The 17,205-nt window shown below is 39.7% G+C and overlaps 3 protein-coding genes across 4 annotated transcripts; all 3 read right to left on the bottom strand.

Moving 5' to 3' along the window:
• Window positions 1–28: 28 nt before the first annotated feature.
• Window positions 29–8,317, bottom strand: LOC117445573 (solute carrier family 35 member E1-like). The gene is made up of 4 exons (XM_034081319.2): window positions 7,859–8,317; window positions 5,960–6,030; window positions 923–1,060; window positions 29–34 (listed from the first exon to the last, which is right to left on the bottom strand). Exons 1-4 carry the CDS (start codon window positions 8,184–8,186, stop codon window positions 29–31), a joined length of 543 nt encoding a protein of 180 aa, XP_033937210.1. The 5' UTR covers window positions 8,187–8,317.
• A 674-nt stretch (window positions 8,318–8,991) lies between these two features.
• On the bottom strand, window positions 8,992–13,882 carry LOC117445972 (mediator of RNA polymerase II transcription subunit 26-like). 2 transcript variants are annotated; one of them, XM_034081946.1, is made up of 3 exons: window positions 13,561–13,882; window positions 11,966–12,043; window positions 8,992–11,863 (listed from the first exon to the last, which is right to left on the bottom strand). In XM_034081946.1, exons 1-3 carry the CDS (start codon window positions 13,630–13,632, stop codon window positions 10,307–10,309), a joined length of 1,707 nt encoding a protein of 568 aa, XP_033937837.1. In that variant the 5' UTR covers window positions 13,633–13,882; the 3' UTR covers window positions 8,992–10,306. The 2 variants fall into 2 exon arrangements, with proteins under 2 accessions (XP_033937837.1, XP_033937838.1); XM_034081947.1 differs by having other exon boundaries at window positions 11,966–12,040.
• Window positions 13,883–14,668: 786 nt separating this feature from the next.
• Window positions 14,669–16,827, bottom strand: smim7 (small integral membrane protein 7). Its single transcript, XM_034081141.2, has 5 exons — window positions 16,718–16,827; window positions 16,476–16,517; window positions 16,308–16,363; window positions 15,955–16,045; window positions 14,669–15,330 (listed from the first exon to the last, which is right to left on the bottom strand). The coding sequence occupies exons 1-5, from the start codon at window positions 16,741–16,743 to the stop codon at window positions 15,315–15,317; spliced, it is 231 nt and encodes a 76-aa protein (XP_033937032.1). The 5' UTR covers window positions 16,744–16,827; the 3' UTR covers window positions 14,669–15,314.
• Window positions 16,828–17,205: the final 378 nt, after the last annotated feature.

Genomic DNA, 17,205 nt, shown 5'->3' with positions numbered 1-17,205 from the left:
ATTCAGAACCTTACAGCCCAACCATACATCAATTCTCCAGAGAGAGAAAGAAAGGTTGTTAAAAAGGTTAAGGCATCATTTGAATAGTCTTTCAAATGTGCACCTGTGTGTAAAGAGCCCATGCATACTGGTTTCAGGCTCACTATGACAAACTGAGATTGCATGCAAATGTGTCCATCCCCCCCCCCCAGGAGAATAAAAGATATGCAAGTAAGAAAGAAGAAAGTGCTGAAAATAGTGTCCCGTTTACTTTAATCTGAGCCTGCTTTGCGCCAACTAAAGTTGAGCGATTTGATCATATTTACCATGAAGTTATATAAATGTGTCCACTAGATTGTGTTAAGATAAGCTTATAGTAATAATCAGTGTAAATGTTGCATATCAATGAGGACTGCTAAATCCAATAATGGATTGATATAGATTTCTGCATGAATGTAATAAACTACCTATATTTATTTGTTATTTATTTGCTAAAAAAATACAATCTTGTGTGTTGGTTAAAAACATTATGATTGAGGATTTCCTATCACCATTCCTGTTACGCTGGATATGAATGACTGTCAGCTACAACACAAAGAATGTGTAGTGTCATTCACAGCCAGGACACCCCAGAGGTCACTTCTTATACCTCTTACACATATGTAAGAGTCGCCATTGATAATGAGCTCAGCTGGCACACTCTTGTTGCAAGTGTTGAAAGACACCATTTCCACGTATGTGTGATCTAAAATAATATAGAAGATATGAATCAAACACATCAGCTCATTAAGTGAACTGCTTTAACTTGTAAACCCAGCATTGCAGTAAGCATTATACTAAAAATCATTTTATGGCATTTCACATCAAAGCACCCAGAAGCAACACTTTTCACTTTCCACATCTTAGTCATCATGGGGCACACTCCAGCATGACAATGATTTACCTTTTTGGAGAAGATGTTCTGCAGGGAGAAGCAGAGCGTGGCAGCCAGAGCGCTGATGAGTCCTGAAAGATCAAAGGACAGCTCGGTGGCCGTGGCCAGCAGCACCCCCCCGATGATGGGGATGAGCGACACATACACCTACGATAGAAACAGAGTCAGCAGAAACCCAGAGGAACAACATTCAGTTTATATCCATCAAAACATCACTCGCTGCATGCTACTAAAACTAGTAAGAATGATCATTTTGATAATTGATTACACATTAAAGTAATGCGAGAAATGACAAAATGCGTGCTTTTTCCGGACTCTTTCATGGAGATGTTATGCTTTTCTCCGTTTTATATCCCAGTGAACTGCATCTTTGGGTTTTGGACTGGCAAATTAAACATTGAAAGTGATCAGCTTTAACTTTGAGAAATAGATAGGGATAGACAAAGTATGACATTCTTTTGACTGAACTAGGATAAGAAATACTTAAAAACATTTAAAAATTAAATACACAAGAGAAAATATGAGTAAACAACTACATGTTTTTTAGGATAATCACCATTGTATTGCTTATATTGTAAATGTGGGGGAAAACTTGTGTGTAGCAATGCAGTGGGTGTCACCGACTTAGGAAGGAGACACGGGGAGAGCTGGAGCTTTGATGGCAAACACTGATGGTTTTATTTGGAGCTTCAGCCGGAGAATTAACATCACAAGTCCAAGAGCCAGAGATTCTGACTTCATGGGAGAGTTGCCACGTCAATTCTGAAGAACTCTACCCCAGACCCGTGTGTTTAGCTAGTTCAGAGAGAATAATCAACATTGTGCATAACAAGATAGAATCATAACACCTCTATCAGCTGACGCCAGCAGGCAGACAAAACACAGAGCACAGCAGCCAAGGCTACAGGTGCGTGTGCTCAGTCAGGGCAGTATGAACGGATACACTGGGTCAAAGTTATGGGCCTTGGAAATGATTTCCCCAACAGTAAAGAGTTATGTATTTGTCACAATTAAACTCTCGTCAACAATTAAATATTTTATTCTTCATTATAGTGTTTTTGTATACAAACAAACAATTCAAGGGAATGAAGGATTGCATTTTGTCTTTATATTTTAAAATATTACCATTAGTAGTATTGTTGATGTACTGCATAAAGCTAGTGTTACGAAGTTAAACGGGTCATAACCATTTTTAGTAATCGAGTTCGGTAAAGAATAGTTTCAGCGCTAGAATAGATTTCTGAGAGAATAATTGGCAGATTATTAGCTGATGAAAATAAACTTAAGCTGCAGCCCAACGTGAATCATTAAAAAAAGCCTAAATTCCAAAGCACAAACACAACTTGTATCCCAGAAGAAACTCTCTCAAACTTCTTTACTAAACTTTGTAAAATGCACAAAGTGCTGCAGGAGCGTTATTAATCTATCCTACCACATGTTAAGATGGTGAGGCAAAACGTTCACACGTGGAGGCTGCACCTGGAGGTGCTAACCCCTCTTTCTGAAACTTGAGGAAAACACCTTAAAGGCTGAAACCATCAGAAACATCTGAAGCCAGCTTTATTTGCATTTAGAAAATGTTTGATTGTGATGACAGAGACATGCAGTTGTTATGAAACCATCTTGTGCAGCCACTCAGTCACCCACTCTCCTCAAACCAGCTACACCGAGGGAAACTGAGAAAAAACACCAATTGGATGTTCAGTCCATTTACCGCCTTTAAAAGAACGACTGCCCATAGTTATACTGTTCGAGTAAACGCTCATATATACACTGGCAACCAGAATAAGGAACTTGGTGGTATGAGAACAGACTGTTCCTTAAAGCTCTCTTCATTTGTTGGTTGATGATTAGACCATTTCAACAGGATGCAGAACAAAGAAGCAGAGCAGCTCTTGGCAACGACTTTATAAAATGATCTTCTGCCAACAAGGGACATGCAGGTATATCCGATATGTACTTTAAGACAATGACACTATTGTAACGGGAGTGGTGCTCTTTTTTTAGAAACCCTGAAATACAAGATGGGCCTTGTCTGGTTCAGCTGAGGCCTAGATTCTCTCCCATTTTACAACTCATTGTGGAATTTCATCCAGGAGGCTTTCCCAGCTTAAAGGGAAAGACTATACCAATGCTTTCAAAGAAGGTACTGTTTAGTCACAAGTACTCTGTACTCATAAGCTCCACACCGTCCACCTGATTAGATACACTTTCAATGCAATCCAATACAACTGTTCTACAATACGGTTTGCTTTTGACGACTGTTGTAAGTCACTGAGTATGTTTCGTACAGTCTATGATATTTATATTTTAACAAAACTGAGCCATGTCTAAACTAAGTATTTATTCAGCGTGAGGCGTACTGCTCATCAAACATGATCTGCACACACACGTGATGAGCGTCATGCTCCGTGTGTGTGGGGCAGCCTGTCTGAATACTGAACTGTCCACTGCAAGGTTAACCTGACAGGCTGATGCTAGACTCAGAGGTCCCCTCCTTATTCACATTTAAGAGAACTTGAGTGTAACATGTTTAACCATCAGGATGGAAAATGAGGTTGTATATCAGAGGATAACGTTTTCGCCTCCATCATTGTTTATTTAATACCGAGTGGTAGAGGCAGATATTGAGCTTCTTTTTATTGACATCTACTTTGTCTACATTATACAGCTGCACAGAGCATACTTGAAAAAAAGGTAAAACTACACTATAGCAACGGGGGGGGGGAAGCACCGTAACAATTTGACGACAGTTGCTATACATGAAGAAAAATACAGCCTAGATCTTAACTCCTGTTAATGGGTTTGTACAGTAGAGCTCTCAAAGTTGTCAACTATTATTCTATTTCACAGCTTTTTTCTGACTCTAGCTTCTTAATTATGTTCTGGTTCCTTTACTCCCATAGCACATTGAATATCTTTTTTAGTTGTGGAAAACATTTGAAAATGTCATTCTCTTGTGAAATGCTGATTGATATTTTTGACCAAACAGCCCATCGAGAGAATAACCGACAATGAACATGTGTTATTAGTTGCAGGCATTTCATTCAGTATCTATTACAGTGATGGGAGTTATTGGGTTTTTGTGCAATATCTATGTGGTAGAAGTGTCAAAGCTTATCGAGACTGTCACATGTGATGCTAATAATATGACTTGTTGAAGGTTTTATTTAGTGTGTGAAGAACCTCTGTTTAATTTGATGCTGACATAACACTTTAAGTTTGATACTCTCCATCCACTCGAGTTGATCCTCCACGGTAAATCTCTCCCATCCCTTCGCTCATGGATTAATATTAGTGGTGCACGATAATTATCGGTCCGATATTAGGAATTATGACGTCATCCCGATAAACCCGATAAAAGGATTAATAGCCCCGATAATATACAATATATTTTACTGCGGTAAAAATACTGCGGTGTGGGTGGATTGGGATGAGGGGCGCTTGTTTTTCACTCGGCGCCTCCCGTTTCGCCAGTACTGTGGTATAGTGGTTTAGGAAGAGGGGAGTTTTTCACAAATCCAGCGCTCCCTAACTCATGCCTGGCTGTGACGTAAATGGTGTGCGGCCGTGAAGCCAGGACAGTAAACAAACATGTCGTCGGTAGTATGGGACTATTTCAAAGTTTCAGAGTTAGATAGTTCGCTTGCTATTTGTATTAACAAAGAAGAAGTTCCACGAGGAGGGAAAAAGGCAACGAGCTATAATACTGCCAACCTGATTAGTCACCTGAAACATCGCCACGATGGTGTGTTAAAAGCGTACGAAGACGCCTGCGCTGCTAAACTAGCGGCGAATCCAAAGCCAGCAGCGAATCCAAAGCCAGCTGCAAAGGCACCGGGGCTTTTACCTATCGACGAGGCTTTTGAAAAAGGCAAGAGGTTTGCCAGAGACGACCCCAGGGTTAGTTTTGTTCATAGTAGTAATGCTCATGTCATTTGCTCACTACTAGTCTTTTTTTTACCACCAGGTGTGCAAAAACTACAGGTACATTTAATATATATATATTATATTATTATCGGTCTTGAGAAGCAGGAAGTTATCGGTATCGGTTTCAAAAAACCAATATCGTGCATCCCTAATTAATATCAAACAAAGAGTGTGGGCATAGCAGCTGATTTGTCCTCAAAAATCATGACACCGCTAAGCCATACAATCAATCTCTCATATCACTCCTTGCGCTGCTTTAAAGATGCCTTTCTACCTGCTGCACACGGCATACCAACATACTGCATTAAACAAAAACAAGTTCAAAGACATGCATCAACACAACCCCAGTTGGCTGCTGTAATATTAGAAGTAAGAAAGTGGATCACATCACTCCTGTTCTGAAGTCCTTACACTGGCTTCCTGTGTGTCAAAGAATAGATTTCAAAATACTGCTGCTGGTTTATAAAGCACTGGATGGTTTAGGCCCAAAATACATTTCTGACCTCCTGCTAAATTATGAACCATCCAGATCTCTCAGGTCTTCAGGGACTGCTCAGCTTTCTGTCCCCAGAGTCAGAACTAAACATGGAGAAGCAGCGTTCAGTTATTATGCTCCAAATATCTGGAACAAACTCCCAGAAACCTGCAGGTCCGCTGCAACTCTGACTACTTTTAAATCCAGCAAGAAGACTTTTCTTTTTGTCGCTGCTTTTAATTGAACTATTCACATCTTAAACTGCACTGTAACTTTTATCCATGTACTTTTTCTTTTAATGTTTATCTTATTAGCTTTTCTTTTTAATGACTGATTTTAAATGCCATTTTCTTAATGTCTTTCATTTTTTGTAAAGCACTTTGAATAGCCTTGTGTTGAAAAGTGCTATATAAATAAACTTGCCTTGCCTTGAGTGAATTGGGGGATTTAACAGGTGGATGTGGAAATACCAACTTCCACCCCCCTATAGAACATCTGATCAGGGACAAAAGCCCCTGCAGATATCCGTGATACGGCAGTATAGGCGCAGCAGTACTGTGCCACGTCACCACTGCTCGGTGTCAAACACTGAGAAACAGAGCGGGCCTTGTGTCCTGTTTGCAGAGTCGGACCCTACTCACCTTTGTGCTTTGCTTCTCCTTCATGATGATTCTTGATAGCAGCACAACCCATATTGGCATTGTAGCTTTCACTGTGAGAGAAAGAAAGAATAGAGAAAGGCACAATTTCAGCTGGGAAATTACAACAAACTATGTCTGTGTCTCCATATCAAACATATTGCCCTTTAAATGGTTGAGAGTACAAGACTGATTACATTTGAAAAGCTACTGGGTCAAAGCCAAGCCAAGCTAAACACACCTTCATTGTAATGCGTCACTTACTAGCATAGGTTTATCCTGATGGTGTGTGTTACCAACAATGAGACTTAAAAGCCATGAAAACTAGATTCAGCTCAGTTTAAACAACTTTTATCCACATGGACAAAGTGACTTTGAAACTTTAGAGAGAGAGAGAGATTTATTGACATGGCAGCTGTGCCTCTAAAGTTGTTTCCAAGGACCAACAAGGTCCCGTGTGTGTAGAGGTGATCAAAACAGCCAAGAATAGTTTAATTGTAAAGTGTATTTAGTTAACTTTAGGACAAACTATTAGAAGATATGACTGTTTACTGTGGTATTTAGAAAATGAATTTCAGGTAACAATTAAAATATGAGGATATTGGTTAAATAACACAGGAGGTCATAACGATAAACTGATGGTGACAGACCTCGTCTTTCCCTCCCTACACTTGCATTTCGAATGTAATTTAAAAGAGAGAGAAACAACTGTAAATAAGCACAGTTACAGTTGATTTGACAGGTGCTGTTGAAATTTGAATTCATAAGGAGAAGTGTTTAATAAGCTTTCAATCAATGTAGTCCAAGTAGAATTGACACCTCTCTTAAAATAGATAAAAGAGAAAACTGAACAATCAAACAGTCATAAAAAATCATGACGTATGACCTTCAAACTGTTGTTGTATAAGACTGACAACTGAATTGTATTTCAACTGTCAAATACCGATGGAAACTAATGGAATGAAGCTACACGGTTATTTAAAGCAGTTTAAACTAGTTGAGTGTGTCAATGGGAGCTGTCATCAGTCATGACAGACTCTGATTTTGAAATATTTTAAAAACAATGTGGTAATACTTTAGACTGCAAATTGTGCCGTTCTAAAAAACTGTATTGCATTATAATGAACGGTATTTCATTATTAAGTACAGCACGTATTGATATAGAAATGGGTGGAACATAGTTGTACAAACTTATCAGTATAATAGACAGCCTCCAAAAAACCCTCTATAAACAGTTTCAAATAATGGTAATATATTGAGTGGCTGATAACATTTGAACCATCAATATCCACTTGGCCTGTGGGAAAAAGGATAACTTTGGACTGTGAAACTACTTTGGTTTGTCAGTTTTGGTTCCGTTTCAGAGAACAGTATTTCCTCCCCTTCCTGCCCAGCGAAAACAATGCATCTTCAAATATGAGGATTTTTTCTGATAAACTACACTAATTTAAGTGTTGACAAAATGTCCAACTTCTTAAATCATACATTGCCTAACAACCGTGCAAATGAAAATGAATCATCAAAAAGCTGAAGCTTTTGAAGCAGCGATCAAAGTTAAAGACGCGCAACACCAAACAGGTTCAGTCCTGGACCCTCCACCCTGACGTATTAGCTTTAATTAAGTTGGGGAGCTAGCTAACAGTAGCTAGTTAGTTACTCTTAAATGGAGCCTCAAGCGGACCAATTTTAAGTTAGCGGGTCGATGGTAAGTTAATAAATCCTATGAAAGCATGTCTGTTCACGGACGCCACGCTGACCCGGGCTCACAGGCTCCTTTATGTCGGTGTCGCCGAGTTGCCCTGCGTTAGCCACGTAGCTAACAGCTGACGGTGCGGACACATCATCAAGTTACCAGGTGGCCTCACATTATCTCACACATTCATGCAAACAGGCTGTACTCACCGGTGTGCGCATATGAAACGGGTACTTTCCATATGCTGAAGTGGGCAGACACAGATGCAAAGTATTTTCCGAAAGCTAGAGGCAGGATGGTCCACCGGTAGTAACTGCTCGGCAGTTCTGTTGTGGGGACTCCCCATGCCCGCAGCAGCGGCGGGAGGAACACGACGATAGAGATGATGTGGAACAGAGAAACTGTGACGGGGTACGGGAAATCATTCAGGATGATTTTATTGACGATGTTGCCCCCTGAGCTGACCGTGTACCAACACACACACAGAAAAAATATCCGGATCCCTTCCCTAACAGGGGGCCGGTCCGCCGCAGCCATCTTCCAGCGCGGAGTGACGAGTCACCGGCGGAGAGTCCGCCTGCACCGGGAGCTGCTCCGCGTCACTCTGACAACAATGGAGCCCAGGCAGCACTTCCGGCCGCGCGTTTCAAAATAAAAGTCATCTGCAGACATGTTAATGATGGAACCTTCTGAGCCGCATTAAAATGGTAGATTTGGGAAAATTAACTAACTTGTAACTTGTAACTTGCCATGTAGGTATTTTCCTGGTAAACAGGTTCTAATAAACTTTGCTTGTGACTATCTGTGCATTTCTATTATTCTTGTCGGTTTACACATATGCACAACATCTAATTGTTTTTATTAATTAACAAAGGGTCATTGAATTGGACTCAATTGTGAATCTGCAGTTTTAATACATTTCTCTTTCAATTTCCAATGTATTCTCTCAGTATCTGAAAAAACCCATAAGAGACAGTTTATTATATTATAAACAACACACATTAAACGTTCAAAGAGACAGGGGAATGTTTGGTATTTTGGGATAAAAAATATACTTGAAATTATAATTAATAAAAAAGAGTTGCTAATCATTTTCTGTTGAGCTAATTGACACATTGGAATCAGCTTCAAATTCGTCTATAGATGTGTAATTGCATCAATGACTGTGTGGATGTGTTACAACTGCTCATAAGCATACTTATGTATAGGAGTATCCTAAGAATTAATCAAAAATATAGTTAGCATGCAGAGATTCTGCACTGTGGAAACTATTTTTCAGTTAGATTACAGGAGGTAATTTTAAAGGGCTACTTTTTAATTCCTGAAAATAAGACACTCACAATTAATTCAGTTTTTTTATTAACACATATCAACATGTCCGCTTAAAGGACTAAGTAGCAAATATGTTCTCGCATGTTTACCGAACACAACAGGCTAATTTCTGTACATTCACTAAGGCTCCGTCTTTAGGGAAAACACAGGTTTCCATAAGGCAAACAGTATCTACAGGAATGATATGAAGTACTTTATCCAGCATTTCAATGTAGTTGTCCTGACAGAAGACAAAGATGCAAAACTAGGAGAATATTCTGCTCTGCCATTTCAATACATATTTCACAGTAAAGGGAAAAGGCAAGTATTAAATAACTTGTTTTCACATTATCAGAATGTGTCATTTTGCAGTTTTCCTGTGTGAAGTAAGTTGGTTTTTAAGCAGTAAATGCTGAACAAAGAAATCTAACAATGAAAATGAAAGAAGTCTGAACATGTATATAAATCACAAAATTAATATATAAATGTAAATAAATATTATACTTGACAGCCTCAGACTTCTTTATCAGAGTGCATTGTTCAAACCTCATACAGGCCTTTCTTTCTGGAAGTGATGTCACATTATTTAACAGCATTCAAACCAAAACACCACAAGAAAAATATTTAAATGTTTTCAAGCAGAATGTTTTTCTTCATGCTAAAAGCCACTGCAGGAGACAGTTGTGCAATGGGGAAACAGCAGTTCTAAAGAGGTGCAGTGACGAGTGTTTTGCACAGGATTTGATAGTTTTCTAACACCAATGAGAATGACATACTTAAAGATGGCATTCAATTCAGCTTTTCAAGCTAAACAGCACTTTTAAAGATGCATTAGTAAATGCAAACAAAACCCTCATTAGTACCAATTATGTAGCTTACCAGTCTCAATTGAAAGGTGAAACATTTTTAAACACATAAGACAAACAAAACTTTAAATTGAAAAATACTGCACTGTGAAATAAATGTAAAATGACAGACAATTCAGTAAAGTCACATTCCACAGGTCATGTGGATTTCCTAAGACAGATCAAATGCAGCTGTGCAGTTTAATGTGATGTCCTCTCCCATACAAAGAATGGCAGGTATGGGGAGCTCAATGTGTACAGTTACTAAATAGTAAGGTAATGCATAGCCTCTTTCCTTTGTGCCGTCCTCACACAATGTTCATGAACTCATAACAACACTGATTACCTCCTGTGCTCCACACACACCCACGTAGGCAGCACATAGACTCCACTTTCAGCCGCAATGCAAAACTGCCTCTTAAATAAAAGAGCCTTGACCAACGCAGAGCTGCTTTGCTCAACCATGAAGGCAGTTTACAACTTCCAAACCCGAGCTCAGATTTAATCCAGACAGACGTATGGCAGTATGTTCAACCTGCTCTCATCTCCATGCGGGTCTAAAGAGATGCACTCTGTCCAGTCATACCAAGTACCCTTTGTGTCATAGCAACCATTAACCCCGGACCAGTGTTGCTTGTGTAATTTGTTCAGGTCTTCGTTGATGACCTCTCTGCTAACCCCAGGTAAATCCCTGGCTGGGAGTTCTGGGGCCAGCACGTGTGTTTTCTTCACATCTGTAGTGCGGGGTTCCTCTTTTTTCACAAATTCTTTCAAAAAGTGTGCACCAGGGGTGTTGGTGCCTGACGACGCCAGCACGTTGCTTTGCTGGCTAAGGTACGACTGGATGATTTCGCTCCGTGACAGCGCTTTCCAGTCTGTCTGCTGGAAGGGACTGGGAGGAACTGGGGGATTCAGCTTCGGCTGCTCTGAACACTGAGGTTCCAATCTGACATCCCCCTCTTGGCAAATCTCCTTCTGGGAGGAGGATTTTATCTGTCCTGTGACAGCGTCAAATGTCAGTCTCCTGTCTTTTAACCTGACTGGTTTAGTGCTGTCTTCTACAGTCTGTCCCTCTGAATGTATCACATGGTCTTTAGGCCTGTTTTTCTGTTTTTTCCTTTTCTCTGTATTGCTAATAGCACCATAAGCTTCCAAATTGACCACATCCCCACAGGAGGAGTCATAGGACTTGAGAAGAGACGTACTGGGAGGCCTGCGCTGAGAATGCAATTCTGAACCATCTGTGTGTAAACCCTGAACACAACCAGCGGAAGGCTGAGAGGATGGCCCCTGCCCAGAGGTGTCCCCAGGTCCGGGCCTCACAGTGGGGGTTGGAAGACCTTGTGCTTGTGATGCAGTTTGGTTTACACCAGTTTCCTGAATTGGAGTTTGAGGAGTGTGCAAGGAACAGCCTGGGCTTCTGGGTCGATGCTGCCCTCCAGAGACAGCTTGCTCCCGTCTGGCCTGCTGCTGCAGAACTGATGCTTTTAGCAAAGAAGAAGTGCTAGGAGGCTTGCTGTATCCCAGGGCACTTGGATGAGGTTTGACAGCATTGACTGGGATTTTAATTAGTCTGTCATTGTCCAAAGGCTCTGAAATCTCCTTGTCTAAAGGCTGATGTGTACGAGTATCTTTAAAAATGTCAGAGCTACCACCAATTCCATTGGTTGGCAGCTGTTTGGAGTTTTGCATTTGATCATTTAGAGTCATTTTGGATCTCTTTGCTGGTAAGAGCAGTTCTTCTTTGTGGTCACCCTTACCTTTCCTGGTGCTTGTTTTCTCAACCTTCGGGGAGTAGCAGTTGTTGAAGTCATTTCTGTTCTTCAACTCTGAACCCGTTTTAGTTGATGGTGTGGTGGCAGCTGGAGTGGAGACGCAGGAATGAGCACCACCATTGGAAGACCATGATGCACCAGTGTGTCCTTTGGACAACATCTCTCCCTTTCCTGGCTCAATTAACTTCTGCCAAGTCCGCAGCAGCTTCTTGGCCCTTCTTGCAAGGTCCTCATTCTTAGTTTTCTTTCGGACATCGTTGATGAGCTTTCCAAGGCGGGTTTCCTTTAAGGAGATAAGATTAGTGGTTAACAGCAATTATATTATGAACGGATTCAGCTGCCATATATTTGGAAAGGACATACTGTAGGACTGAATGTAACCCACCTCCAGTGCCTCTTTGGTGATAGGATATTTCTCCAAATAGGAAATCACCTCCATGACTACCACCATGTTGCATATCTGCTGAAAAGACACATAGGTATATATTACAATCCCCTCCTCGGTCATCATTATTGTCTTAAGCATCACCATCACAGTGTCCACGTGCAGTTGTTGTTATGCAGTGATTCAGAACCTTACAGCCCAACCATACATCAATTCTCCAGAGAGAGAAAGAAAGGTTGTTAAAAAGGTTAAGGCATCATTTGAATAGTCTTTCAAATGTGCACCTGTGTGTAAAGAGCCCATGCATACTGGTTTCAGGCTCACTATGACAAACTGAGATTGCATGCAAATGTGTCCATCCCCCCCCCCCAGGAGAATAAAAGATATGCAAGTAAGAAAGAAGAAAGTGCTGAAAATAGTGTCCCGTTTACTTTAATCTGAGCCTGCTTTGCGCCAACTAAAGTTGAGCGATTTGATCATATTTACCATGAAGTTATATAAATGTGTCCACTAGATTGTGTTAAGATAAGCTTATAGTAATAATCAGTGTAAATGTTGCATATCAATGAGGACTGCTAAATCCAATAATGGATTGATATAGATTTCTGCATGAATGTAATAAACTACCTATATTTATTTGTTATTTATTTGCTAAAAAAATACAATCTTGTGTGTTGGTTAAAAACATTATGATTGAGGATTTCCTATCACCATTCCTGTTACGCTGGATATGAATGACTGTCAGCTACAACACAAAGAATGTGTAGTGTCATTCACAGCCAGGACACCCCAGAGGTCACTTCTTATACCTCTTACACATATGTAAGAGTCGCCATTGATAATGAGCTCAGCTGGCACACTCTTGTTGCAAGTGTTGAAAGACACCATTTCCACGTATGTGTGATCTAAAATAATATAGAAGATATGAATCAAACACATCAGCTCATTAAGTGAACTGCTTTAACTTGTAAACCCAGCATTGCAGTAAGCATTATACTAAAAATTGTCATACTTTCCTTTGTTCTGGTTAGCAGTGAAAACAACTTTTGAGTTAAGTGTTTCACAATAGTATTTTACAGTAGTTTTCAAGGTGGTAATAACAGTGGAATAGAACAATAGGACAGCATAATGCAAAACAATTAGTTTAATATTATTATATTGTTTGACTTTAACAGTATGTTAAAAACAGTATGTACCATGGATCTTGCTAGAAAACATGACAATCTCATCAACTGCATTATAGTGACAGAGGAGATTATAATGTAATCTATTGCCTTGATCTCACTGAAACCCTAATTAATCAGTGTCTCTAGAACCAAAAGGTCTCTGTTACCACTTTCTCCCTCACGTCTTTAGTCTTGAAGCGTTTTAAGTGCACACAAAAAACCTAACTTGGCTACATCAACATTAGCCAGCAGCAGTCAGCTAGCAAGCCATTGGAATGCCTGTTAGTTACTTTAGCTAAACTGTGATGTTAGCAAGCTAATTAGCAAGAACATTATAAGTGAAAGCCCCCACTTTGTCAAGTCGGCTTGGCCTTATTATCTGCCTCTACGCACCCAGTTCGTCCTTTGGAAAGTACCGGTTATACTCACATTGCTCTGGCCGTCGATGGCCAGCAGCAGCCGGTCTCTCATCAGCTGCGGAGTGGCTGGAGTCGCTGTCATCGCCCGGCGGTGAGAGGGTCAGGTCGGACCCAGACAGCAGAATCCCCCGAAGAGGCGGCGGTGCAAAACCTGCCGACACTCACAGGCCCGGCGACAGAGCTTCTCTGGGAGTAAGCACCATGTTTTATGATGCTTTTATTGTTGTTTTCATTCGCCGCCGTTACGTTTTAATAACGACGAGAACAGAAAATCCTCTCCAGGAATCGGCTACCCCCCTCGGCTGGTAGCCTCCTCCTCCTCTGCCTTCTCATCCGGCTTTTTGTCAAGCGGTCGCGCAGGGCATGATGGGAGAATTTTACGTAACCAATTGTTCACATTCGCAAGAGATGAAATAAATAAATAATATAAAGACAAAGCAATATTATAATTCCGTGGTATAGGAGTATATTATCTAAAAAATTAATTCAAAGAGGAGTAAGATACAAATAAATGGACTTTCAATTTCAATCACTTTCATTTACTTGCATTGCTTTATTTTATATATTATATTTCGTCTACTCCTAAGACACTGTTAAATGAAAAAATGAAATACATGTGCATGTTAATGCTCGCTTTAAGCTGCCTTGTTTTTTTCTGAATTGGGGTTTGAATAAAGAGGGTAAAAAAGGTATTATGTCTATTGCATTTATTTGCCAGCTTCTCCACACTAACCCTTAGCAGTGGCTCTCAGTCTACACAAAGAAACCCCTATTCAGTTTATTTCCATCCATACATTAAATGTCATCTGCCAGTGGGTTCAAATCTGCAACCTTTTTTGCTCTGAAGAGACAATCATCATTGTTAGTGGCATTCTAAAGTCACAGATTTAGTATGTTAATCTATTGTATATAAACTGCACTGTACAGTGTAATACATTTACAGTACATAGAATATACAGTTATTATCCGTATTAAATATGAAGTATTAAAAGGGGATCTCATAATGACATTAATAGTCATGTCCGGCCAATGCCCATTTGACTTAATGAGGTCAGATTGTACGTTCCTTGTCCCAATACAGTCAAAACCATTTTTCAAGTCAATCAACAGACATTGCATAAGAAAACTGTGTATTTTTATTGTTAGGAATAAGAACACATTTACATTGTAGGGCTTAAACGTTTAGTCATAGCACAGGTGCCCCCGAATAAAGGAAAGTGTGATATTTTTTCCAGATTGAAATAAGGAGCATACAAGCTGATGAGTACATTTGGACATGTTTGTACAGAGGGGATGTAGGGTTCTGTAAGTGACAGATCATTTTGCCTCACATTAAATCTAGTTTAGCTTTTTCACCTTATTTAGCAAGTTTTTTTATTTAGTTTTTAATCCTGTAAGTGAAGGCTGTTTATCATTTTCATCTCTGTTTCAAAACTGATATGCTGGAGAAAAATGCTCCTGTTCAATGTTGAAGCCCATGGGCACAAGACAACACATTTCCAGCAATGGCACGTGTGCTGGCGTAGATACAGTTCAACCAAAAAGGGTACAAATGTAACAACTTCTATAAGACAACATAAATACAGTGATTCATAAATTCCTGTACAGCCGGAAGCAGATTTATGATTTTGGGTTGTTAATAAAAAATGAACCATAAATACAATTGTAAGGGCCAAAAGAACAGTAAACTCCAGTTTAGAAGAAGTTTGTAGCATCCACCCTAGAAAATCAGCATCCTGATCCTTTCCAGCACACAAAGGTGGATCATGACCCAAACAATCTGTGAGGATTAGAGACATGCAGACAGTTAGAAGAGCAACAACTTCAGAGCCTATTTTAAGGAATGTTAAAAAAGGTATTTAGGCACATGTAGGAAATCACAAATTGTAGCACAGCTAAACAAGATTTACTAGGAAAATAAAGCATAAATACTTTAAATAACTATGCCAATGATATCACACAAATGTTCCACACTAACTTGAAAAAAATGAATACAAAAGATAATTCTTATTGGAAATAAAGCATTGTTTTATTAAAGAAACATTATTTCAACAGTTATTATTATTATTATTTTAACTATTAAAACATTTTTACAACATCACACAACAATGACTTTGTTGTATTTGATGTAGGTCCCTTTGTTATTTAGACACTTGTTATAATGAATAAATATAGAACTTACACTGATACATCAGTGTTTAGCTACACAGACAATATGCATTTATGTGATGAACACACATTATCTTGTAATGTTTTGACAGTAAGAACTATCCTTTAAATTTAAAGTAACATTTTAGTAGATAGACTGCCTCTTAAAACATTGCAGCCTGGTCGAAATCACCAAGTTCAACCATTACACATCTACTTGTAAATAAGCAGCATCAAATCAGGGTGGAATACTCACACAATCATGCAGAACATCATGAAGATGTTCCATAGAGCAATGAAGATACGAAAGTACCGGAGGCTGAGCAGGAACTCTCTGATGTTGTCACCTGAAAAACAGATCCTTATTATTCTCTCTCACACACAACCTGCCACTAACGTTAAACCCCTTTACTATTCAATTAAACACATTCAATGTTTATTTATTGTAAAAGCAATTGGGCTATTTTAATCACTCACTCACACACACACACACACACACACACACACACACACACACACACACACACACACACACACACACACACACACACACACACACACACACACACACACACACACACACACACACACACACACACACACACACACCTGTTGTGGGTGATCTGGACTCATCTCCGAATCCTTGTTGGGACTCCTTTCTTTTGCTGTAAAACATCCACAGTCAACCTTTAACTGATTGATTGTTCTATTTATTTTAACCTCACATGCGAGCATTGTAGCTGTTTTACACAGTGTGACAGTAACTTTAATACTCACAGCTTGAAGTTCAGCACAGCTCCTGCATTGACCAGTAAGGTCCTGGAGGACACAGAGAGAGAACTGTTTGTTATTTACCTGTTCAGCTAACGTTAGCTGCTGAGCTGGCATTAGCACGGAGCTAGCTTGTTATTTAGCTTGGCCAATCGCCATCTTACCAGCAATACAGTACATGATAACACACACAAATAACATTTCAATTATATAAATGTGTACTTGAATGTGAATGTCAAAGAAATTACCCGAATATCAACAGATCCCCGATCATTTTGCTCACATCACATCAGAGAGACGCCTTACTTCCGTGTTCGCCACGCAACCAGGAATGTGACCAATGCCGTTTCAGAATTCTGTCGTGGTGTTTTGTGCCCTGATGCTAGACTGACAGGTCGTTCCTGCCAGGCAGTAGTACGGTTGTGTCTTCAGATTCATCTCGGACAATTCATGTTTGTTTTTTAAACGTGTGGATTCCTACCAATAATTCATTTAAAGCTAATATGCAATCAAAAACTTACAAAATAGTTCGTAGTTTGATGTTAATATACTCATTTTATGCCAATAATTAAGAGATAACCAGTATTTACAGAGTATGGGGAAAAGGCATTGTAACATTAAGACCGTCATTATGGTAAGAACAATTTAGATTCGGTTTAACCCTTCTAAGGGGGTGCGTTGTGACCAGGGGCGGACTGGGACTACAAATCAGCCCGGGACTCTCGACCGGCCCACT

The sequence above is a fragment of the Pseudochaenichthys georgianus genome, chromosome 4 (assembly GCF_902827115.2).
Source record: "Pseudochaenichthys georgianus chromosome 4, fPseGeo1.2, whole genome shotgun sequence".
NCBI classification, from domain to species: Eukaryota; Metazoa; Chordata; class Actinopteri; order Perciformes; family Channichthyidae; genus Pseudochaenichthys; species Pseudochaenichthys georgianus.
This window is presented reverse-complemented; position numbering and strand designations above follow the sequence as displayed.